The sequence below is a fragment of the Grus americana genome, chromosome 16, assembly GCF_028858705.1.
Source record: "Grus americana isolate bGruAme1 chromosome 16, bGruAme1.mat, whole genome shotgun sequence".
Lineage (NCBI taxonomy): Eukaryota > Metazoa > Chordata > Aves > Gruiformes > Gruidae > Grus > Grus americana.
The window spans coordinates 14,354,565-14,379,404 of NC_072867.1; the positions used below are offsets into that span (position 1 = coordinate 14,354,565).

Genomic DNA, 24,840 nt, shown 5'->3' on the forward strand with positions numbered 1-24,840 from the left:
TTCTGATTCTGATTTCCAGATCTTGGGAATCCAAGAACTGTGAAGCAGAGATAATCGAAGGAACTGAGGACTGCTGGCCAATATAAATGTTTTCTGTTTAACAGAGGTGCTTTTTCCTTTTCTGTTACTGCTGATCATGGAGAGATTTTTGATTAACTAGGACTTTTTTTTTTTCTTTTTTTCCCTTTCAATAACTGTCTTCCTCATTAGGCCTGTTTTCTGTGTGGTGATTCTTCCCTCCTTGCTTTTCAGGAGCTCAGTGATGTGGAAACTGATCCATCCAGGGCAGAAGCAGAGAGTATTTCTTATTCAGGAAACGTTATTTCCTCACTTAGATCTCAGCGGTAAGGAAATCTCAAAGTCTGGGTCTGCCACTGTAATTTCAAGTTACACAAATATACCATAACCAAATATCTTTAAAAAAAAAAAAAAAAAATCTAAATCAGTGCAGTCTCCAGAGGTCTTAAATTTAGTGACCTTAGGCAGGCTTAAATTTAGTATAAACTGATGATTTCAAACTAAATACCCTGAGGCAGGACTTAAAGTAACATATTCTAAATAACGTGAATTCAGTACTGCTCATCAGTAAACTGACAGAACTTTATGTAGTACCCAGCAGAACTCAAGTACATCGCGGCTGATTGTGCTGTAGTTTCTTCATTGAAAGGATCCATAGTGGGCCTAAAGAATGATTCCCCCTACCTGCTGTGTTCCTGTGCTGCAGGGTGGCAGTTTGAAAAGTAATCCTGTGAATTGATGCCTGAACCTACCTCAGAAAAATATTCCCACTCCTCTCCCATCTTTCTTTTCCTTTTTAACTCTGCAAACCTTTTTGTTATATATATTTTTTTTTTTTTACTATATTTTTTAATCCTTTATCTGTTCACTTCATAGCCCTGCAAATGGTTGGTTGGTTGAAGCACCTTGAGAACTGGGGGCAAGAACTGTAAAGCTGTTGTTGAATTGCTGGAGCTGTGGCCTAAGGTCTTGGTGATAATTAACATGTTCATGTCTGTCCAGTAACCAGATCTTGGAGGGAAGGGTAACGGGGCAGGGGGACAACAGGGCTGGCCTGGACAGGGGGAGAACGGGGATACTGCTGCAATTCCTGCTGCGTTCCTAGGACTGGTAGGCTGGTTAAGATGCATTTGGAGGCAGGGAGATGCCTAGGGCTGGGGATTTGGGTGAAGGAAAAAAAAAAAAGTTATTCTGGTGCAAACACAGCTCAGGGAAGAGTGTTACATTGAAGTTCCCCACAGGAATGTTTAATTTCTATATTAAGTAAAGCCCTTTTGGCTAGTCCATGTCTATCACTGTTGATGACAACAACAAAATAGAATAATTTATGTTTTCATTTACTGTTTTGAGCTTTGCGCTTAGTTGTGAACCTCAAAGGCTGTGTAATGCTGGGTATGGAATGTGCAGGGGAAGCCTCCGCTGCGATGGGTCACTGAGGGATGTTTACACTGTAAAAGCCTCAAATAGCTTCCCCAGAGAGGCCAAGGACTTTAGAACTTTGCAGATCAGATTCCTTTTCCTCCTTTCTCTTTATCATCCTGTCAAAACACCGATGCATGCAAACAGAGCAATGGTTTGGGGATGTAACAAGAGCAGTACAGTTCCTGACTTAAGAATTTTAAAAGGGACTGAATTTTCTACATCTGACTGTTCACAGGACCATTTCGTAAAGGACAGCAGATGCCATCTACTGAGCTGCCTGCCCTGCGGTGTGTCCTGCCCACGGTGTTTGACCAGAGCGCAGTGTGGCAGGGAACACTGACCTTGCATTCTGAACGCTTGCTGTAGACGTTTCAGCTATCTGTTTTTTCAGCTCTGCGTTCCAGAGCGCTGCGAGCCTTGTCTAGAGGACAAAGGGGAGGAAAAAAATCCCGTATCCTGAGACTTGGACTCGATATAAATTTCTGAAATACTTACAGAGAACAGAAAGTCCAATTACATCGAAGCGGCTGGATGGGCAGGCTGTAGCAACTCACTCTGCTTAGCTAATGGGGGCTTTGGCGATTTGGACTATTTCCCAGTTGGGCTCCCCGGGCTGGGAGAGTTTAATGGTTGGCAGAAGTGAGCTACTTACATTGGCAGTTGATGCAAGAACTTGGGTTGAACTGGCAGCACAAAAGGGCCAGTTCCTGTGCTGGAGAGGTGACACATCACCTCATGCTTTGCTATAAAGGCTCTTAAGATGCCAACTCTTCCCCTGAACTATTTAACTATTTTAAAATTCCCTGAATTTTTGTTATTCCTGCTTTTTTCCTAATGTTTACTGTAGAGTATATTGTGTTATTCCTTGATGTGCAGTATAGTTTGAGTTGAAGCTGGTAAGTTGGCTTCATCCTCTTGGAATTCTAAGTAGTTTTCCAGGAAACAAGCACAATGACATCAGCGGAGCAAGAACAGCAATCTGTGGATATGCATCTTCCTTGGACTGGTCTGTGTAAGCTGCCATCCATATGGTTCTTGAGATAAATGTTTGTCTGTCAGGAAGTCCATAAAAAGCTGCGATCGGTGACCAAGGAGATTTTTTGCCTTGTAAAACTTAACGGGGCCCTAGTTAGCCCTGATGGAGTGGGAAGGTGACATGACCTCAGTTTCTGGTTTTCCTGCTGAGGTCCATAGTGCAAGTGAGGTGTGGGCAATGTTCATGTGGATTGAACTGTCTCTGTTGATCTGGTAGTCCCACGTAGCCTGGAATGCAGGTATCTGTTTGACTAACACAGGGAAAGTGTGGCATTACTCTGAAAAAAACAGTAATTCTTGTATTAGCCGAAGTTCTAGCTGGCTGGGGTAGCTACTGGATTCTGGCGTTGCTGCTGGCTGTTAGAAGAGGAGGAACAGGGTATGGAGACAGGCTTTAACCTTTCCTCAGCTCGCCAGGATGGTTTTTAATAGGTAGGAAAGGAGGCGATGGCTCCAGCTAACCTTTCAGTATCTGTTCTGTGGAGGATATTGTCACACTGAAACTCGGCCAATTCGATAAGGCTGGAGGACTCTGACAAGTGTTTGCTCCCCTTGTGAAATATTGGGCTCTGAGAAGTTTTAAGGACCTTCCACTCAGTAACGCTCCAGCCCTGGAAATATTTGAGTTTTTGCAAAAGGGGTTTAACCCTTCCTGTGCTGTGCTTTGATTTCTGCTTTTGTTCCTGCTGCCTCTATTGCCTGAAAAGGGTGATTAGGAAACAGTTGGGTTTCATCTCCCTTTGTGCTATGATTTACCATCCACGATGTAAATTCAGAAACTTTACATGGCAGAAGGAAGAACATCCATCATCTGGCCTTAAGTAGGTGTAGAGACGTTACTTGCTGCAGGGATTCCTTGGGTAGGAAGCTGGGCTGCTGGGTGTGCAGCCATGGCACGAAGGGAAGCTTGTTGCCTATCGCAGGCTCAACTGTTCCCCTCCCCTGCCCAGAGGCGAGGGGGTTCCTCACCCCAGCCTCATCCCAGTGCCAGCTCAGCGAGGATTGCCTTTCCCCTGGGCTGTTAGCGACAGGTGAAAGAGGAACTGAGTAGCTTGGTGGGACGCTGCCAGTGGGGCTTTCACCGAGATGGAACTGTCTTGGTGAAGACTTGAAGGACCAATGCCTGCCATGCAGCTGGTGAGGGGAGCTCTTAATCCCATTAGGCTTTAAGATCAGAGTGTCAGCAGCTCCATTTGGCGAAAGGTTGGATGTTGTTAGTCTTTCAAAGTCCATCTGTCAGGTAAAAGCCCTTCTGGTTTAGGCAGGGACCTCCCTAATGAGCACATGGAACTGCATGAGGTGTAGGGAAGAGCTAAATGCTGGGCTGGTCTCACCATGGCAGCTTGGAGGAGATGCAAAAAAGCAACTTTAGGAGTTAGAGCAGTTTCAAAGAAGAAGAGAGAAGTAACCTGGAAGTCTGTGTGCTCCAGGGTCAATGTCAACTTGAGAAAGGAATACAGGACTTCAATTTCAGGTGTTTGAATTTCACTTTAACACATTTATTAGCTCTGTCCTTCAAGCCGGACTAAGGGATGAACACCTTGTTCCCCACTGCAGTAGGCAGCCACTGGCAACACAAGCCTTTCTGTGGTTTAGTTCAGTGTGTTGATGTAGATCTGGTGCTGTGCAGTGCCCACATTTATTCTTCAGGCTAGTTTTGGCATGTTGCATACAGCTTTTTGCTGTTTTATTGCGGAATCCGGTTGACATAATGCTGGGATGTGGGTAGAAATGTTGGCAGTGCTATTTGGGGAGGTTCTGTAACGTTGGGAGGCAGAGAACTTGTTAAAGCAGGTTCTGGGTGCTTTGGAAACTTGGGCTTGGTTTCTGACAGGCCACCTGTGGTTTGCGTGCCTCGTCTGACAGACTGGAGCTTGAGTCGATGCTATAGCGATTTCCTTCTGGTTTTCTTTTTGATCTATGAGATGTTTGGGAGCTGTGTGCAAGAGCAACATGGGGTTTGGAAAGCAGCCAGTCATGAGTCTGTACTCTGGTTGAGGCTGAAATTCCCAGCACCTGACGGCTCGTTTGTGATCACGGGTGGGTGGCTGCAGCTCGGTTCTTGTGCTATCGGTTCACTGAAGCCCGTCTGTGGGATGTCCTGAGAAGAAGCTGACAGTGCCCACAAACCAGAGGCTTGGATTTTTATAATGTTATTATGGGATTTGGTACCTGTAACTTAGAGCCTGAGGGGAACTGTGTCTGCAGCGAGGCGGCCACTGAAAACAGACTAGAATTGCTGGGTGCAGTATGGTGAGATGAGGGATGTTTGGCAGGAATCCCTGGAAAGCTGAGGAGCTCCACCATGGACAGTTGGCATGGCAGCCCTGAGTCAGCCCAGCTATGGACAGAGAGGTGGTTCTTCCAGGAAGGGAAAGGACACACATTTGATGAGTTAAGGGGTGGTGGGAGCTTTCCTGGTTGCCCTGGGTTTGCCTGGTGCAGGTCAGTCTTGTACCTAAACTGAAGGTCTGTGTTAGTACCTAAGTCACGGTGAAGGGCAGCGACAGGAGAAACTTCTTTTAAGTTCTGACTTCTGTCTGGGGTGTCCTGCCTCGCTGCATGCGGGGCAGCAGCAAGCGCAAGATCAAAACGCTTGGTGTTTTGCAATCACGGTACGCTGGAGCTGCGTGACTGGGTTCTGAAGGCATGAGCTGGGTGCAGCTTGATTGTTGTTAGCCACTGATGTTATCTTACCCCAGCAGCAAAGCAGTGCTCCTTGCCTGCCTCTGTAGGAAAAATTGACTCTGCAACCTGCATAAATAGGGGGGGTTGTAGCAGCCTGGACGGAGCAGGGTTTGTGTCTTTGGTGTTGTTTCTGAACACAGATGGTCTCTTTGGGCTGAGTGATGGGTGAAGGGCAGCTCACACCACGCACGCTGAAAGCTCCTTGTCTCTCGGCTGCTTTCCTCGTGCTCCTGAACCTACACGTGTAAAATCCTTTGCCGTGCCTGAAGAGCCAGGCTGGTAAATTTTACCTCTTCCCTTAAAGGTGGTGATGTCAGCAAAATGGTGTGTCTAGATTATGTGCAAGCTGCACTGCCCCAAAAGCACGAATTGAAATGGCAGCGTTGAGGTGGTGCCATCACACTACGTGTTCCCTGCCAGCAGCTCCAGGCGGGGGAAGAGGATAACTCTTATGGATTCAGTTAGAAGGGGATAATCCTTAGAACCAGTGGGAACTGAGTCTCTGTTTAACCACAGGGCAGGGACTTGACCTGATGAGGCAAATAGCCCAAGCCTGCTCAGCTGATGGCCGCAGGCTTCTCTGCACTTTCACATAGTTAAATTGTTGGGATGAGATATTTTTAGACCTTTTTGGGTGCTCAGAGCTCTGCAGCCTGAGCAGAGGGGGGGTATCGCTGGTCTTTCTCCTCCAGTCCTGTGAATTTTCCTGTAGCTCTTGTTCATCGCTGAGGTTGCGAAGCAAATTTGCCAACTCCTCCCCTACAGGCTTTTGTCATTTATCGCCCACCCTCCTGGTGGTGGCTGTGGGTTCTAACTCACCTCAAGGTAAAAATAGGACTATCTTCTGCCCTCTGTATTTAGAGTTTGATATGTGTATAGTGCCCAATAATTTGTGCTATCAGGAACCGTTTCCATCCTCTGTGGGTGTCAGTGGGCTCATCCATGCAAGGCTTTAGAGCCAGGGGTTTGCAGCGAGGAGGAGTAGGAGGGGGAAGATGAAGCTGTTTATCTCAGCATCTCTTACCACATACTCTTGCACTCAAGTACCTACCAGCCCACTGCGCATCACGTTTTCTTCGTATGGCTGTACTCCAGCATGCTGCTTGCAGTTCATTTGGGTGACTAGTTATGAGTTAATCTTGCAGATCATAATTTAAAAAAATGTTTAAAAATAAGTTATGAGTTTGGTCTTGGTTTGCTCACTGGTGAGGCGCTGTGAATGCGGAAATGCTGAAACCGTCCATGGAATGTAACTTGCCGTGACAGCAGTGCAGACTGCATGTGAGAGCTGTTTTCTGAATAATGACTTCATATTGTCACTAAACTTTACTTTTGGTACCAGTGCTGGTGACAAGAATTTCTACAAGTTGAAAAAAGGGGCAGGAGGCGTAACTTTCACACCAAAGTGTTGGTACAACACGAGGGCATAGGTGTGAGGAACTGGACTTCAGCTGCCTTCTGAGAAAGAGGTGAGCCTTTTCTCTTGGTGCTTCCTAACTAAAGCAAGGCCAGAGATTATGTCAAGGGAAGAAGTGCTAACAGGGCAGGTTCCTCCACTGTGTTCTGAACAACTGACTTCACTCATTTAGCACGGGTGTCTGTGCAAAGCCTTAACAGGCCACCTGCCCCAGGGTGTCCTGGCCACAGTGGGCCAGCTCAAGGTTTGCTGGCCAGAGTGCTGTCAGTGTGTGCTGAAGACAGGCTATAAATAATCCAGGGGAAGAGCTGCAGCTGTAGATAAGAGCTGAGTGCTGAGCTGGATTCTGACAGCCTCAGCCCAGAGGTTAGGAGCAGAGCTGGGCTTGCTTAGAACAACACTACCATAGTAGGAAGTGGCCACAAGCAGTTCAGCCCTATGGATTAATGCATCCTCCAGCATCTTGCAGTTCAGCTGAACTCTGGAATTCGACCCTTGTATTTTTAAACCTCAGGCTGTTGTGTTTGAAGGGTCTCAGACATGTCACCTCCTTTGGATAATGCTGTTTGCTAGCAGTGTGCTGGTACTGCAGGCTGGAGGTTAAGAGGCATTATGTTAAATTTAAAACACATTACTGAAGTTGGCTGAAGGTTCCTGTTCAGAGGTTCCCCCTCCTCTTACTCCAAACAAAACTCTGTAACACTCTGCTCCAAAGCCATAAACTGACACTTGGAAAACCCAGCTCCTAGCCCAGGAGTGTTTTAGCCTTGCCAACACTGAACACAGACAGCTGTGCTGCGAGCATGTTGCAGGAGCTGGCAGAACAGCCCATGGCTTGGGGAACTGAGTCAGCTACTCCTGGTGTATGTGTGGTAGCAAACATTTGGTTACTCTTATCTTCCTTTTGCCTGGAGAAGGGGGAAGAGATTAGTGGCTACTTCAGGCTGGGGCAATTTAGAAAATAGAAAAGGACAAAAAATAAAGATGTAGTTGGGAAAGAAATGTTTATTTTGAGTTTCTCAGAGGGATTTTACAAACAATGGAGCATTTTAAAAAAATTGAGTGATCAAAGTACTTGACAGTGTCCCTTAAACACACACACAAGCCCCTGGACAGAGGAAATCACACCAGCGTGGAGGTCAATACTGCTGGAAGAGCAGCTGGCATCTGCATAGTTCTAGGAGGAAAGACTGCAATGGTATTGGTGCTAGTAAGTGTCATCCTGGCATTAATGTAAGAGCACTGAAGTATGTACGCATGTACCTGCGGAAAACAAAGTGCATAAAATAACACGCAAAGTATGTATTGTAGAATAAATTTATTTACCCAATACAAATGAGACTAGGTGTGATGCTTCTTACTGTCAGCATGTAAATAGACAATTGATCTTATTTACAACTTCTAAAGGTCACACATGCAGTCATGGGAACTGTTGCAAAGTTGGTTGTTGCTCTTTAGCTAAAATGCATCACGATATTTTGTATTGCACCAACATCTGTCTTACTGCCTTAGACTTAAATAAGTTACATTACAGTGCAAAAGAGGTTGATTTGCACACATGATAAAAAAATCCAAAGTTATGAACTGGAGGCTTATGGTTCAACATTCATCTGTAATCTTTTCAATTAATTTTATAAATAGGATAGCATTGTACATAAGCTGTTATAGAGTAGTATGTTCAGATGATACAATACAGAGAAAGATTTGTCTACAACCAAAGGCATGCATTATTCTGATATTGTACATTTTATAAACTGACAGTTTACATACAGAAATATGGAAAATTGGCTGACAGCTCCACAATTCTTGTTCAAGGATAAACAAACTCTTCTCCGTGCAGCACAGAACCCAAACTTCTCTGGAGAGAGTTTCCAATTCGGTAAGCTATATTGCACGTTTGTACATCTGTATAATGAAGTCCTAATGGTACCACACGTTTCTTCCACAGAGAACACAATGAGTTTTGTTTTAGGGAAAGCAAAGAATCTTTACACATGATACATGCAGAAGTTTTGGTAGATGTGTTGCTAAACACATGCACGCAACAAAACAACCTTACATTTCTGCAAAATTGTTTAGGAAGCGATTACTCCAGTATTGCTGAAAAGGAAAGAAAGAAAAGGCATCAGTTAATGAAAGGATGAATGCTAAGTATCATTATACAAGCAAGACTAAGATCAACAGTGACAGAAGAAGGAATGTTAAGTTGGATAACTGGCTGCTCTGTCATTGAAGGGACACTCTCAGGTTACTTTGTTCTTAGAGCCCAGAACCCTCTGGATTACGGCTCAGCTCTCCTGGAAGCAGCAGAGCTCCCTTTATCAGCAAAGCCAGTGCTTCCTGCAGAAGACTGCAGTGAAAAAGAATTAAGACACTTTGAGATAGCTTTTGCCTTCTCTGCCTCACTAGTGGCAATAGTCAAGTCCCACTTATTTCTAATTTTTACTTTTGAGTCCCATACTACACAGTTTGAGCTCAAGTTTTTAAAAACTTCTAAACAATGTTTTTCCACTCAAAGGATTGTATTGCAGGTTTGGCCCCAAAGTGACCTAACAGCGTCCCTTTTCCAAGTTATGCAGCTTGTTCTGGGAAGCAGTAGGAAAGCTTCAAAGAAGTCATTAAACTACACAGATTAATGCGTAGGCAGAGGGTAGAGTACAACGTAAAAGCTACTACTGTACTTTACCCCTAAAATACAGCGTAAGGTTAGCCTTGCATCTAGGAGAGGAGAACAGTGTACTCTGATTCCCTAGAACTGGATGGTGGCTCTTCAAAACACTGCTTCAACACTACAAAATTTAGGCTCTCCTGCTAAGATTTGAAAATGCATATTAATGTAATTAAGGATGTAATTAGCAGAGATTAGGGAAACAGTTAATGGTTAGAAGTGCAAAAAAGTAAACAAGACAGGTGCAAGAGACAGACAACTTTATATCAGTTTCACCTCCCTTCATCTCAGCAAATTCAACCATCTTTAAGCTGTTTACCATGTATATTCTGTGCATGGGCTGTGTTCTTGGAACACTGACAGGACTGCTGTACTGCATTTTATCATCAGATTAAAAACTCATTTTCTTACCATTAGCCTTCTCCAAAACAGCCTCACTACAAAGATAAGCCTTGTACCATTCTGCCAGACAGGTGTATTTTTTTTCTGCAGCCTCTCCCATACTTATTTGCAATACTACTTTGGGAAACCAAGTATGAACTATTTTTATTGCTTGGATGCCAGCAAAAAGGAGCAGCTCACAAACAGGACTTTGAATCACTCACATTTGAAAGCAGAGAGGGCCCAAGGCACTACGAAGATAAAAGCCCCTGTCTGAATATTTGACGTATGGCTTACAGCTGCATGACCATTTTCTTTGCTCCGATGTGGACCAGACTACAGAACACTGAATTCAGGAGGAGCTGCTTTCATACCAACCCCCCTGGTTTCCCAGGATAAGCAGATATCCTTCCTGGTGTTCCAAGCATGAGGTACCATCAATCAGATGACTGATACTCGTCTTACACACCTCTGACACTAGAAGATATACGAGGACACCAAGGAATCCAGAAAACAGTGGAGATATAGAAAAGCTCAGTGAGGTGAGAGCAAAGGGAAACAAGAAGTATATTTTCTAAAAACAGGATGGGAGATAAAGCCTGGGTAACCTTATTTCTGCTTAAATAAGTGCTTCCATTTCTACATTCACGGGGCTAACACATGAAAATAGGAGTTACCTATTTCTATCCCCAGATGACCCTAGTACAGCAAGGGGGTTGGAGAGGAAATATGTAGGAAACACCAGTTAAGCGAGAGTTTCAACTTTGAGATGTTGGCAAGTATGTCTATTCTAAATTGAGAAGTCTTCTCTTCCTGGCCTTTCTAGATGAAAGGGCTGATAGCTAAAGAATGGCAGGATCTACACAATTAATGATAATAATTTTAGTTAATACGTTTTCTTGCAGTGCATTACTGACCTTGCACTGTACTTCTATGGTTTCTGTAATTGAAAAGCCAAGCCATCAGCTGCCTTAGGCTAGTCTAATGCCAGAAGCACACTCAACCAACCTCCCACAGCCTACTCAACTGAGAAGGGTTCAGACCAGATCACCAGAGCACTCCAGCTCCAAGATCCCAAGGAACCTCGCAGCAGACAGGATCTCAGGGCAGGGTGCTTCACTGCCTGGGAGGAAGCTCATGGTAGGTCTTAACATTTGGCCAGTCCAGATCACACAAGGCTGGTATTTCCCACATAGTGGCAACACTTGAAACACAGAAGTACTAAAAGCAGAATGACAGCTGCCACTGAACCTGAGGTAAGTAAGTGCCGATCATAGGGAACCCTACTGCTCCATTTCTACAGGAATATTTGGACAGAAGGACTAGTAGAAATAAAAACTGGGCAGATTTAAGATTTCTTGGGCTCTTTAGGAGCCCCTGACAAAGCCTGACTGTTCCTGTACCCTCAGGAGACCGCAGGACTGAATGCCACTCCATTTAGCCACCACCCAGCTTTCAAAGGCAAACTCCAAGGAACACAAGGCCCTAACACAAGTGCCCCGAGACATCAGATATGAATCGGCTCTCAGATGTCAGTATGGAAATCCATGACACAAGCAGTAAGATTCATCTTCAGAGACAGAGATCTAACAAAGAAGTTGTTGAAGACTGAATTCCACCTTAAAAAGCCCACCGACCATCGTGCCCTGGAGGTTCACACAGAACCAGCGTTCAAAGATTCAGTGGCATTCCTGCCCTGCAGAAAGTCTGTCCAGCATGTTGGGAGCACATAGAACTAACTTGCTACTATATGTTTCCAACAATTAACATACTTGTACAGATTTTGATCTCAAAGATTCCTAAGTCACATGACCTATTAGTTTCCTGTTTCAACAAACAGGGACAAGGCTCATATTGCTCATTTATTAGTGATACAGCAAATGGCCAGTGCTGGCCATTGATTCTGCAGTATGCAAAACCTTAGTTTGGCAAAAGAAAGGTTTTTCTACTCTAAAGAGGGCATTCGACAGGATTTAAATGCTTACAGTTCGGCAACACACCTACTACATCATCAGGTCCAGCTCGTCTATCCAAGTCACTTCAGCATCAACTTCAACAAGTCAAAGTCTCTAGAAACAGTGAGTATTCACAATGCAGTGGGATTTCAGATAGGCTCTGGGTATTTTGAGGTTAGCATCTATATTTGAAAGCTTGAAACCTACAGAATTATCTGTGCTCACTGGATTCCAGCTGGCACCAACAGAAGATAGCTTCATCATTTTCCTCTATGAGGAATCAGAAAGCTGTTTGAGTTTGGTTATTAAAGCAGACTGAGCCAGCACAAGATAACACAGCACCTGCTACTCTACAAAGATGTAATGACCCCAGTACAAATTTCAAAGACCATCCTGTTAAGCTGAGACTGTTCTTTTGTCTTTTCATATGACCACTGTACAACGTGTTTCCACTCAGAAACAATAAGCTTTTTTTTTTTTTTTTTTTTTTTTTTTGCAAAGAGGAGCGCCTGCACTTTGAGCACTGCAGATACCAGAGAGGAGGGAAGGGTGGGCAGCTCAGAGGGGCATCCCCTATTTCAGATCAGGAAAAAGCTTTGGAGTAAACCAGCACCTGACCACAAGTGCCAGAGTGTTTTGGACACTAAACATTCATGTGAACAGCTGTCACTGTCTTAAGTTACAGATTTGTCCAATTTTATCTCAAACTTAAGACCAGAAGCTCTAAGATCTTGGGGCACTAAGGCTCCTGGCTGCTATAAAACAAGACCCTAAAATACACTATGGTGCTTTGCCTTTGGAATCAGTAATTTGAGCTTCAGACCACAAAACAAGAGTCTAAAGTGGTGATAATAATGTAGCACAGCAGAGTTTGACAAAACACAGCATGGGAATGAAGGAAATTACTATTTATTCTTCAACATGTATACAGCATATGCTATTTTACAGCAAGTCACCACTGGCATGGTGAAATGGAAGAGAAATACTCACTTTAGTCGATGAAAGTTGGAAGGCATTGGAGAAAAACACCACAGTTAGGACTGTTAATGACTTACACGTTGTTGATACAGGACTGAATTTGAAAACATGCTTTAACATTTACCGTAATAATGAAGGTGGTTAGTGCCACATTAAAATAAAAATAGTTCTATACAATATGTTCAAATTTAGTCATGTGCTATTTACAGATTTTACAAAAAACACACACGAGCTTGTTACTTCAAGTCAGGCTAACAATAGGCCAGCAGAGTAACTCCATGTATACAACTGATCATTAGTGCCCTAAGTGTAGGAAATCCAATTTCTAGCTATGCAGTGCAAGTTATTTTTCCAGGTCTCAATACAAGTTTTGATCTTGGGGGAAGGGGGGGAAGAGAAAAAGGAAGGATCTGACACATGTAAATAAGGTATTAAAACCCAACTTAAACCCTCTTTTGAATTAAAACAGACTGTGCTCGTTAAAAAAGGCTTGGTTTAGATTTAAGTAGACAGAAGTAGCCCTCCCTATCCCTGCATGATGGGCAACACTGGCAAAATAAGGTCTGTTACAATAAAATACAATAGACACTTAAATAAATAATCTTAAAAAAACAACCCTATGTGTGTTGAGAATATGGAAGAACCCCAGCAGGCTGCACCTGGAATGATATTTTCTGCACGAGCAAGATTAGGCATACCTCATACAGAAACTGGTGTAAACAAGGACAGTCAAGAACCGAGAGTGAGGGAACAGGAAGAGGGGAAACCGAGAAGAAATCCTGATCAAGGTAGCAGTACTCTCTACCCAGTGCAGAAAGTTCTGCTTACAAATAAAACTTGACTTTATGACAAATTAAGTTTGGATGATCATGCAGAAGACGAACAGTTACATGCTTTTTTAGTTTTAGACGACACACATTCATTCCCTAAAATCTGCTGCCAATTTAGTTTGATAGTGTCCGCTGGCTCAAAGAAAATTTACTTTTTTTACACGATGAATAGACTATTGAACAGAACACTGTACATGCTTTTCATCTACAAAAAAATATTTGCATAAAATAGTGTTAGTTCTCTGTACATGTCAATGGACACTTTAACTGTGTATAAAAGAGGAATATATTGCCCCCACTGAAGTCAGAAAAAGCAAAAAACCAAAATCTAGATTATGAAACCTCCATCACCGGCAAATATGTTCATGTGAAAATTCAGCAGAAATAGACAGTTGCTCTAAACAATAAAAAAATTAAGTTAAACTTTCTCTTTGAATGTAAAACTTGTCACCATGTCAGTCAAGACCAGAACATATCACTAAAGTTAGTGTCTGTGCTGTAAAGCCAGATAACCAAGGGCATAGTAATGAACACAAACGGCCAGGAAACTCCTTCGGTGCATGCTGACAAAGAACATGGTTTGGTGGCAGGCCGCACACTATCTTTACCAGGTTCCAGGTAGTTACGGGCCACATATTTAAGTGTTTCATCCAGGAGAATAACAGGTAGTGAGATTTTCAATACCATCAGCCATTGCGTCACATTCAAAGGTGTGATCTGGAAGATAATCTGAAAGAAAAGCCAACCATTACATCTTTCCTCCCTCCTCTATCCCTTGCCTTAAGCTCCAGACAAGTTTTTGCTCTATCTGCAATTTCAGGGATGGGTGTAAGCTACGTGCACTTACTGGCAGCGGTTCCACATAAAGGATAAGGAAGTGGAGTGACATGGACAAGCAAATGGCGCCCACCAGCCAGATGTTTTCCCACGGGGGCATCCTCATCAAGGACTGATTTTCTGATAGACTGCAATAGAAACATGGTACATAAGTGTACGTAAGATACCAACAGGAAACTCAATAAACCAAAAAACTAGCTGGGAAGAAAAGCAGCATGGCAAGTCACAATTATCCCAGTCATGATGGAAAGGAAGATGCCAAGATACAGGTTTATATATGTGGCACCTTTAAACTGCCTTGGAAGTCTGCTTAGCAAAGCAGTCACAGTTCAGCCGCACATTTATTTTTGAGAACTTGTGTATTCTGCTCATTCCTGATGTAGTCTACCTTTTTTGCTAAAACCCCGACATCCTCCCCAGGGAAAGGGTAAGGGAAAGATGGGCATGACAGCGTAAGGCAGAATCCTCCCCAGTCTACAGGATGCCTGGGTACCTAGTGCACCCGCTTCTTCTGAAGTGCTGGATGCACAGAAGGTGAAGTACTTGCACACTCTTAATGCTGGTTCTCAAATTCCGCTCTTCAGATTCTATCTGCATTTAGGCTATGCTGCACAAGAGGCTGAGATCCAGAACATCAGATGTAGAGCAATACCTTACTATGTAGGACTACCGCAGTACACTTGTATTTAAAGTTTATTTGTTTTTAAATTAACTGACCTCTAAGCTATTTGAAGAAAAATACCCTTGACATTGTGCTATTTAGTGGCTTCCATTTATAATCTAATATTAATTGGCTAAACCCACACTCCCTTAGGGCAGGAAAAACTATTTTCCGTATCTTCAGCATTCTTATTTTAGGTCTCCTTGATATCACTTTATACCAACATAGGAGAGAGAATCTGATTAAGTTTAGATTAGAAATAATGGAAAACATTTCAGTTGCTCATGCTTAATAAAATACCAGAGTGAATTGGCAGACTTAAAAATATACCTTATGATAAGAGATCTCAAATGTTATTTAAGACAGTCATTTTGTTTGCACTACCAGGATTCAGAAAGGAAATATGACTCATACTTCGTTAGTTGAGCTGCCCATACACTAAGAATCAAATTGCACAAGAGGCAGGATTTTGGGTAAGCTGTGCAGAAACTTTGCTTTCCTATTAGGACATACGAACCTGTTGAGAGCATTGCACATCTCTATGGTGACAAGTACAGAAAGAGCCATTGTCATTGGATACGGAGACTCAAAAACCACACAGTCGACACCAGAGAAGTCAGGATTGTCCTCTTTGCACTGCAGAAAATGGCTCTAGAACAGAACAGTGTGAACTCACTTCCACAGCTTAACTTTTACATTGTAAGTTAGGCAATTATGATATAAGCAGCGACTATTATGAAAACAAAACTTTCCAATATGGCTCCTATAAGCCCTGGTTTTAAAAACTTTTGCCAGTTTTACAAAAATCCCCATTAGTCTTTTACTTATAAGGCAACAATTAGTCCTTCAAATTGTTTATAAAGCTCAGGTATCCCACCTTTGAGCTTCAGTATGAAAACTAATTAATCATAATCAAGTTTTACAGTAACAAGCCTGAAAATGTCTCATTATATAAACTTCTGTAACCTACTGTTTTTCTAGTCATTTCAAGTAACATCTACCTCCCCTCTCCCCCCGCGAGATATTAAACTGAGCAAATACCAGCTGATAAAAGGTAACTCTTGGACCACCATCAGCAGCAATAAACCACCAAGCAGCAGCACCCACTGTGGCAGCACCAACATAACCTTGAAGAAAACAAAGTGCTTTTTCAGTGTTGTGTGAACTATACGCAAGACAAGATCTCACTTGCCACGCTTGGCCTTCTACCTCAAGACCTCCAGTACTATAAAAAAAATAGATTGTAATTCAGCTATCTCCTGTGCAAGAAATCTGCTCCACCGCTTGTGACTTAAATAACCATTAAATACTGTACTAGTATCTGCTTATGAAAGCTGACAGCTAGAACTTAAGGCAAACAAAGATATCACTTTGAGTAATCAACCTGCAGTTTCTTCTTTTTTCCCCCTCTTAGAACCCGATGTGCCTGTACTTACATTAACTAATACTGAAGTTTACTTCATAGATCTATGAAGTCAGTTAGGAAAATTAAGGTCACAATTTCTGGCATGAAAACAGTGTGCATTAAGTATCCACATAGATACTTATTCTAATTTTACAGTACTAGAGCTATAGTTAAGGTTTAAATCTACATCCACTGATTTCACAAATTGATATGATTTCACAAATTGACACTCCTTCATTTTCCCTAATTATAGCCATGCCAGCAAACCTGTTGTGTTGTTCTACTTCAGCACAAAAATAGTAGGTTAGATACAAGACAGTTGTCATTTTCAGATTTGGAAGTAGTTCTATGTATGACCTCAACAGCTAATGCAGGTGCAATCACTGGTCTTGGTTCTTCAACCCCAGTCCTACAACATGCTCATCTTTCTCAGGCTGACAGTTATTGTATGGACAAGCTAAAATCTGCTGTCTCAACGCTTTCAGCAAAAAGTAGTTTGGCCTAGAATGAGTCAAATGGGAAAAGGCAAGTAAGTGACTGCTTGAGAACAGAGGTCAGACTCAGTGCTAAGTTTACCTACTCCCGAAGGGCTTCTCTCTTTGAGAACTGTAAGACCATCCACTATCAGAACTCTGAAGGTCAATCCAGTATGGCAGTATATATAAAGTTTCTAATGCTTTCCTAGTTGTCAAAATCAAAAGATTCTGACAAAGTGGTGAATGTCATACTGATGTTATGCAATGAGTGCTTTTGGTGCCTCAGTTGCTACCAATGGGGGAAAAAAATTAAAAATCGTAACTTTACTGTTCCAATCACAGCACTGCCTGCAAATGTGCAAAACAAAGTGTGAATCTTGAAACAAAATAAAGGAAGAATACCAGTTCCACAGAACACCTATTGCTAGCTTTCAGGATTTCAGCATAGAAGGAGATTAGACAAACTGCTTTCAACTGGATCTCAAAAAAAAAAAACAACCCCAAACCAAACAAACCACCCTGCCTGCCTAAGTTTACTTAAAGAAAGTAAAAAAGCTATTACTACTTACATCCAATAGCTAGGTAACGGAAGAAGAGCCATCCACTGATCAGTGGCTCTTTAGGGTTGCGTGGTGGCTTATTCATGATATCAAGATCAGGAGGATTAAAGCCCAGAGCAGTAGCAGGGAGACCATCCGTCACAAGGTTTACCCATAACAGTTGGACAGGAATTAGAGCTTCAGGAAAACCGAGGGCAGCAGTCAAGAAGATACTATAAAAAAACCCACCAGTTATAAGGTTATTCTTGTGCATGTAAACAAGTCTTTTCAACACTGAAGCCTAAGCCTGTAGCATCACTTTTGTTCTCTCATACAGAGTTCCCATTTGAAATCACTAGCTGAATATTCACATTCAGAAAAATAAAAACATATGCCAGTGGTTAGAAGTGTTTGCTGTTGGATATAGGTTTTGAAGCATTATCTCCTTCTGGTAACTTCAGGAATTGGAAGAGTTTCTGCTTTAACCTTTCCCCCCCCCTCTACTTGCCTGTATAGGTAAATATATACATACACGCATAAAGGCTTGCAATCCGCTTTCTACAAGACACTAAAACATTTGCAGACATAATAGCATTTTAGCTCAAATGACTAAGCTTCATTTAGCTAGATTACTGCTAGTCCCTGCAAAAATTTAATAAGCATGTAGCTTTCATGGCTCCAAGCCTGTATGAATAAATAGAACAGAAACGGGCTGCAGCAAGAGCCATATGAAGGACAGCTTTAAAGCTTGTAAGAAAAAAAGGCAAGACAATTGCTGTGTTATACTCCACTCTGGGAGAAAGTATGCTTTGATATAAGTTACGAGATCAATATTTACATTCTATTACCAGAAATACGTTCTGTGGCATTGGGTCACCATTCCTTCCAAAGACACAGAAGACATTCTTCTGTAACTTGAGGTTAAACAAACATCTAAGTTACATCCATGTAACATCAGTTATCTGAAATACCAGATCTTGTAATATTTGATTAAGGTTTTTGTCTTCCTATTCTAGAGAATTATTCCAATCACAGAAATAATTGTGAAGTATTTAGCTACCTACTGAGAATATTATTAGAATATTACATGCAATGTGAATTTTTGCAGTATGCTAAAATTCTCCAGTAAAGACTAGACTTCTGCACAATCACAATGATCAATTACCTGGAGAACCTGTTTCTCTAGTTTTAGTGAGAAATACTGGAAGTAAATAGATAACTAACAAAAGACTCCATCATCTCTACTCTAGTTCAAAGAAAAAAGAAAGCATTTTAAACCTACCAAACAACTTCTCCAACATTGGAGGAGATTAAGTAACGGATAAACTGTTTCATGTTGTTATAAATTGCACGTCCTTCTTCCACAGCAGCTACAATAGTTGAGAAATTATCATCTGCTAAAACCATTTCAGACGCAGTTTTAGCCACTGCAGTACCAGAACCCATAGCGATTCCAATTTCTGCCTTCTTCAGTGCAGGGGCATCATTGACACCATCACCAGTCTAAAACAAGAATTTAAAGTTGGAAAAAAAAAGTAAGGCAGGGACTTACATATAGGACTAGAAAGGAATTTTTCACTGGGTATGGTTTTGGATCTCTAAAAATCACTTAAATGCAGACCTATTCTGAGGCTTTGAGTTCAGGAAAACGTGGAAGAACTGTTTTATAGTTTTATAGGCATTAGTCTGACAAGGTATAACACAGCGTCTGCCTTTCAAACCAAGTAAAAGTTCGATTACTCACCATAGCTGTAATCTCATCAAAAGACTGAAGAAACTCAACAATTTTAGATTTGTGGGAAGGCTCTACACGAGCAAAGCAACGGGCGTGGTGGCAAGCGTCTCTTTGGGCAGCGAGTGACAATTCGTCAAATTCACGACCAGTAAAGGCTTTTGTAGAAACATCTTCATCTTCCACAAAGATACCGATGCGGCGGCAGATAGCTACTGCTGTGCCTTTATTATCACCAGTAATCATAATAACTCTGATACCAGCTTGTTTGCACAACTTTATAGATGAAGCTACTTCAATTCTTGGGGGATCAAGCATACCCACACAGCCGACAAAGGTCAAATTCGTCTGAAACAAGATAGCACCAAGTTTTAGTGCAAGATCCTGTAGACTCCTCATCTAGCAAAACGATCATTTTGCTTGCATCCTAAATATCTCTCAGTGTAATGACATTTGGTTTTACTCCTTGTCCACAGTATTCTGTGGTTCTACATTGAGTAATTTTAAGACACTGAGGCCTATGTCATCCTGCCATTGGTCAAAACTAGTGTATTATGATTGATATACTTGCTCTTATCTCAGGTTTTTTTTTTCCCTGAAAGGATTACTTCAGAGAGGTTATAGCTTTGACACTGAATTTAGATAGCTGGAAAAGAACTGAGAAGTCACAAATCTATACACACATTAACAAGTAAGAGGTGGTAAATAAAAATTCAATGGTTTTGGCATCATAATGATACATGGCACCATCTACACGATGAGCATATGGGAGGACAGAGTTAATTCCCAGAGCACGACCGCACTCTGAAATGGGATCCTATCTTTCCAAGCACATCTTGCTTCAAATGCTCTCGTTTTATTAGGTAATACGTGCTCTAGTTGTCAGCCTTGCAAATTCAACTTGTAAGCACTGCAAGCACTCAGGTCTTTCTTTCCTGTATTGTAATCAGCACCAGAAGCTCAGTACACAAGCCAAAAACTCTCATGCAACTGTTGCCATTCTCCCCCACCCTAAATCCTAGACACAGATTTTCATTGGAAAATTACAGAGTAGCTAAGATTATCATCATGGACAGCTGACAGCATGGAGGAAGGGAAGTGAACTTGATGCTCAGAGCACGAAGTGGCAGGTGTTTCATCACAAAATCCCCAAAGAGGTCTTGCAGTTGAGCAATGTCAAACAAAGCCATTAAAGCTGAAACCACAATGCAATTTTTGGAATATTTTTCAGAGTCAGTCTCTGAAAACAGTTTAAGGTGTTATGATCCTGAGGACCTTACATATATACATAAAATAAAACAGCCATCTGCAAATTGTGTAACTGATTTTTTTTCTTATACTTTTATCCAAGCAGCAGCACGTATACTGGCCACCAAGAACACAGAAAGTTTTTCTTTTAAACCAAAAATAAAGTGGGGGAACAAAGTAGGAGTGACAGGTATCATAAACCACAGAATACTCCAAGTTTTATCCCTTAAGTTTCTTTAAAGAGATATAAAGTCTCTTCTTAAACTGAGCATTCCCTCCACACATATGGCTAACTATTGTGTCTGACATCAAAAATACCCAGAAAGAGAAAATTCTCAGATATAACTTCCTCAAGGAAGAAACAAACATAAGTAATCACTATTCGCCAATTTGGAAGAAGAAGTGTTAGAAGGATATTTTACTAAACTTACCTCATAGTTAATGAAATTTGAGGAGTCCTCAAGATTCATTTCCTCTTTTCTGGGTGGATTGTCATGGGTCGCCAGAGCCAAGCAACGCAATGTGTCTCTGCCAGTTCCCCATTCTCTAATGACAGACATGATTTTCTGCTTAATTCCTGAGGTTAATGGTATTTTAGCATTTCCAACACGGACATGCGTACATCTGTCAATTACACCTTCAGGAGCACCCTGCAGAGGTAAAAAAAAAAAAAAAAAAAAGTAATTTAACCTAATAAATCCCTCTCCATTACAACATTTGCTCAAATTACAAAGTCCGTCCTTCATCTTCAAGCTGCAGGTAGTTGTGCCATAATTTAAGTACTGTGCTACTTTTGCAGCCATTCCATAACTACACTTTCTCAAGCGAGGAACTGACCTTAACAAACATCTTACTCATGGATGTGCGGCTTGGTTTGTTCGGTGTACAATAGACAGACATAGACTTTCTGTCTCTTGAGAATTCCAGAGTGAATTCTTTCTTCATGAGTTGTTTTATCACCTTATCAAAAAACAAAACCACAACAACAGCATAAAAATACATTTAGATAATACATACTACAAAACTCACTCCCCAGTGAATTCCAGGTAAAAGAGTACTGACCGAGTTGCAAGCATTTGCACGTTCAATTCTAGAAAGTCCTTTCAAGTCTGTATCAAACACATTCATCTTTTCAACCAGACAGGTAAGCGCTGTTTCTGTGGCTTCACCAACTTTTTCATATACTCCCTTAGCCTTTAGTTAACACAAAGCAAACAAAAATGCAAGGGTTTACTTTAAACCTCACAAGCTTGACAATGGAAAAAAAAAAAGCTTAACAAGACTTACTATGGCTTATGAGACAAGTATAACTATTTCAAGCCTTTACTCTCAAGACCAGCAGAGAAGGATGTCAGTACTTTTTACATCAAGCATTTAAGTCGTTACAAGATGTAGCAACCTTAAGGAGGCAAGGCAAAGCAAGAAAGTAGCAGTGCATTCTACACACCAAGAGATCTCCAAGTTCCAGATTACACTTGCTGCCTGGCTTTAGTCATTCCCAGAATTAATACTTAAAGAGGACCTAAATACTCTCCCCCTTGACTAGAAGGGGAATTACCACTGAAAGGTATTACATAGACAGATGAGAACATTTATCCTCATTCTCACACTCTCCTCTGTTCTAGGATATGTACTTACTTCATTGTAATCCAAAGAGGAATCATTACAGAGCGCACAGATCGTTGCAAGTTCCACAAGGCCATCATACTGGCTACATTTAATAAGTTTGTCATCTTTATGCCTTTCCAAAGGAAGAAAAGGGGGAGATTTAAGTTAGTTATTTAGTATTAGCATCTCACCTTTTTCCCTTCTTTAGTCCCTTTACTGTATTTCCATTTAGTACAATGTTTATTAGTTATGGACTTGGAACTACAGAACCAGAAATTGTCAGGAAGAGTAGGTTTGATAAAGGTGAGTTCTGAAGTTTAGATCAGTCATGAATAGAATGACATGATTATCAATGAAATCACTACCTGAATTACAAAACCTTATCTCCTCCAGTGACAGTCGTACAGCAATGCAGAAGGGAAGTAAAGGGCTCAGTGAAGAGGCGTATGAAAGCAGTATTAGAATATGCACAGGACTTGGAGGGGACTTCCAAGTAGGAGAGGGATATGGTTGGATACCTGAGGAGCTTAGCTTCCTTGGTCTTACTGCATATTCTGCAGATTTACTGCCATGCATGAAATATGCATGCACTGGGCAGGCTTAAAAGCCGATTTGGCCTCTTACATTTCTTAAAAATTAATCTGTACTGTATATGAAGCTCCTAAACCAATGAAAAGCTAAGCCACTTCACAATACAAGTTCTACTAGAAAAGAATTACTCTTTCTGAGCAGACATATATACTTAATGATGAATATCTGTAATCTTTAGAAAGAGGGAAGGTACATTTTCCTAAGTAACCCACCATTCAGACATCACAAATAAGAAGCGACCTCTTTGCTTTCACATTTGGAAGTAGATAGTTAATGAATTAATTTTCTGGAATATTAGCATACTTCTAGAGTAAGCATTAAAGAACCAAGACAGTGTTCAATACTGTTATTTTCCCTCCTACCAAAATTAGCAAGCTATAACTCAGATATAACATCTTTCATTAAAGCTCTCAAGGAGGAAAAGATCTGATGGTAGAAAGACATGATCACTACTCCACAAGATTTCATAATATAGACTATGACATGTCCAATTATGTAAGCTTTTGTTCAGTTTCTTGTAGTATTGCAAAAAAATTCCAATGTTGTATAACACAGCATGTGAACAAAATGCATCTTAAAAAAAGACCCAAGTATGTTTTTTGAAGTTTCATTTTGCATACAATTCTATAGCCACAAGCAATGGCTTTAAACTCTCAATTCTTTAAAGTTCCCAGCAGCTCTCTGTCACCTCGTCTATCACAGCTAACACTTCCTGTTTTCACCTGTTCTGAACTTGAAGAAAAACTAGCATACTTGAATATCCGTAACTTGTTATACCAGTTTGTGGGTTTTCTTTTTTCCTTTGCCTGTGTGTTCCTTATCAACAATTTCTGAAAAATGACAAGTACACATGGAGTCTAAGTTGCTGGGGTCAGTTCTGGATAAAGGTGGGGATTTTTCCCCCCTCCTTAACACTTCAGGCTTTTTGATTAGCTAAAGATGAACTCATTTGAAGGTCAAAAGCAATCTGCTAGCTTTTGCTGCAGCTCTTAATTATTGTTAGTTTTATGCTCTCAGCTTGCAAGTAAGTGTGCACATTGCGCATGCCAAGACACAACAAAACTACTCCAAACTGACAATCTCCCAGAATCCCTGGGAAATCAGGGGAAATTTTAGTTTTTCTGTAAGAAATATTTTTCATTTTATATGCTGAATGCATCTTAGGGGAAAGTTACATATTAAGTAAGTGGAAAATTATTGATTTATTGCAAAAATGCTTAATGGTTATGAAATAGAATAGGCTGCCTATACAGCTGTGGAAGACAACAGTATCCAAAATTACATACAACAGAAATCATCTGTCAGGAATGGTTCATATCTAGAGCACGTCCTGCTTTGGGGCAGTGCTATGGACTAGTCTGCCGCTCAAGGTCTCCATTAAACTTTGTTTTCAGTGACAGTTTGCAATTTAAGGTGAAGTCAGTCACCTTACTTTAAAAGCACCGATTTTAAAAAAAGCCATCCATAGAGAAATAAAAAGGTTTGAGAATTTAGCTATTTGTTTCCTTATGCTCCAATAACAGCCTTTCTGTGGTAATTTCCCTTTCACAGAATGTTCTTTATGTACGTGAATGCAGTGCGATTAATATGCTTATTCACATTTCCCCAATTTCAGCAAATAAAAATAGAACATTAACACACATTGATGACTGTCGTCTTATACTCGACATCTGTCACCACACTGTATTTTATTATTTTGTTCGTCTAGAGGTCTTGTGAGAGCAGCTAAAACATAATAGCTGGATGCTTTACAAGATCTAGAATGTCACCTTGCTTAAGTAAATGCCGTCTCCTGAAACAAAAGCATAAGCTTTTGACAGCAATTAGCTTTGAAACAAGAGAGAAGTGGGGAATTAAGATTTCCAGCTGCTAAGAACACCATGATCTTAACTGCTATGAAAATTAAACAGAGATTGGTGATGATTGCATAGAGTGAGAGGCATGCATGTGAAACTCCACAAGGTTGAGATGTTTACAATAACTGAATCTCAATTCTACTTCAGACATAGTAGAATTCTATTCTGCAAGTAAACCTGAAGTGATAAGATTAAAAACACGTGAAAGACTAGCCAAGTAAAAGGAGCTGTAACAATCCAGTAAGAAGAGGCTTTCCTTCTAAAAGCAGAACCCTAAAAATTCTTAAAGCTGTCAGGATGAACACCTATCCCACTAGTAGAGACTTTCAACTGATAAAGCACACCAAATGCATCATTCCTAAGGGAGCAGGTTTAACACCAGCTCAAATGGCAAAGGCTGAGACAAACATACACATCTATTCAAGTACAGATGCACCGAGTCAAATAAACTACTGAGGGTAGGGGTCAGGAATTTACAGTAAATGTAAGAATTTA

The 24,840-nt window shown here is 41.2% G+C and overlaps 1 protein-coding gene across 3 annotated transcripts in view; it reads right to left on the reverse strand.

Moving 5' to 3' along the window:
• Positions 1-7,567: 7,567 nt before the first annotated feature.
• Positions 7,568-24,840, reverse strand: part of ATP2A2 (ATPase sarcoplasmic/endoplasmic reticulum Ca2+ transporting 2) — a 48,653-nt gene continuing 31,380 nt past the window's right edge. Inside the window, exons 8-19 of one of the 3 annotated variants that reach the window (XM_054844232.1) lie at positions 21,929-22,031; positions 21,353-21,484; positions 21,128-21,250; positions 20,722-20,940; positions 19,055-19,390; positions 18,593-18,813; positions 17,341-17,543; positions 15,932-16,017; positions 15,408-15,541; positions 14,240-14,357; positions 14,001-14,121; positions 7,568-8,680 (exon numbers count right to left, since the gene is read on the reverse strand). In XM_054844232.1, the coding sequence (XP_054700207.1) occupies positions 8,667-8,680; positions 14,001-14,121; positions 14,240-14,357; positions 15,408-15,541; positions 15,932-16,017; positions 17,341-17,543; positions 18,593-18,813; positions 19,055-19,390; positions 20,722-20,940; positions 21,128-21,250; positions 21,353-21,484; positions 21,929-22,031 (1,810 nt within the window). In that variant the 3' untranslated portion in view covers positions 7,568-8,666. Of the gene's footprint in view, positions 8,681-12,477; positions 14,122-14,239; positions 14,358-15,407; positions 15,542-15,931; positions 16,018-17,340; positions 17,544-18,592; positions 18,814-19,054; positions 19,391-20,721; positions 20,941-21,127; positions 21,251-21,352; positions 21,485-21,928; positions 22,032-24,840 lie in introns of those variants that run through there. The other 2 variants (XM_054844231.1, XM_054844233.1) reach the window with 2 other exon arrangements.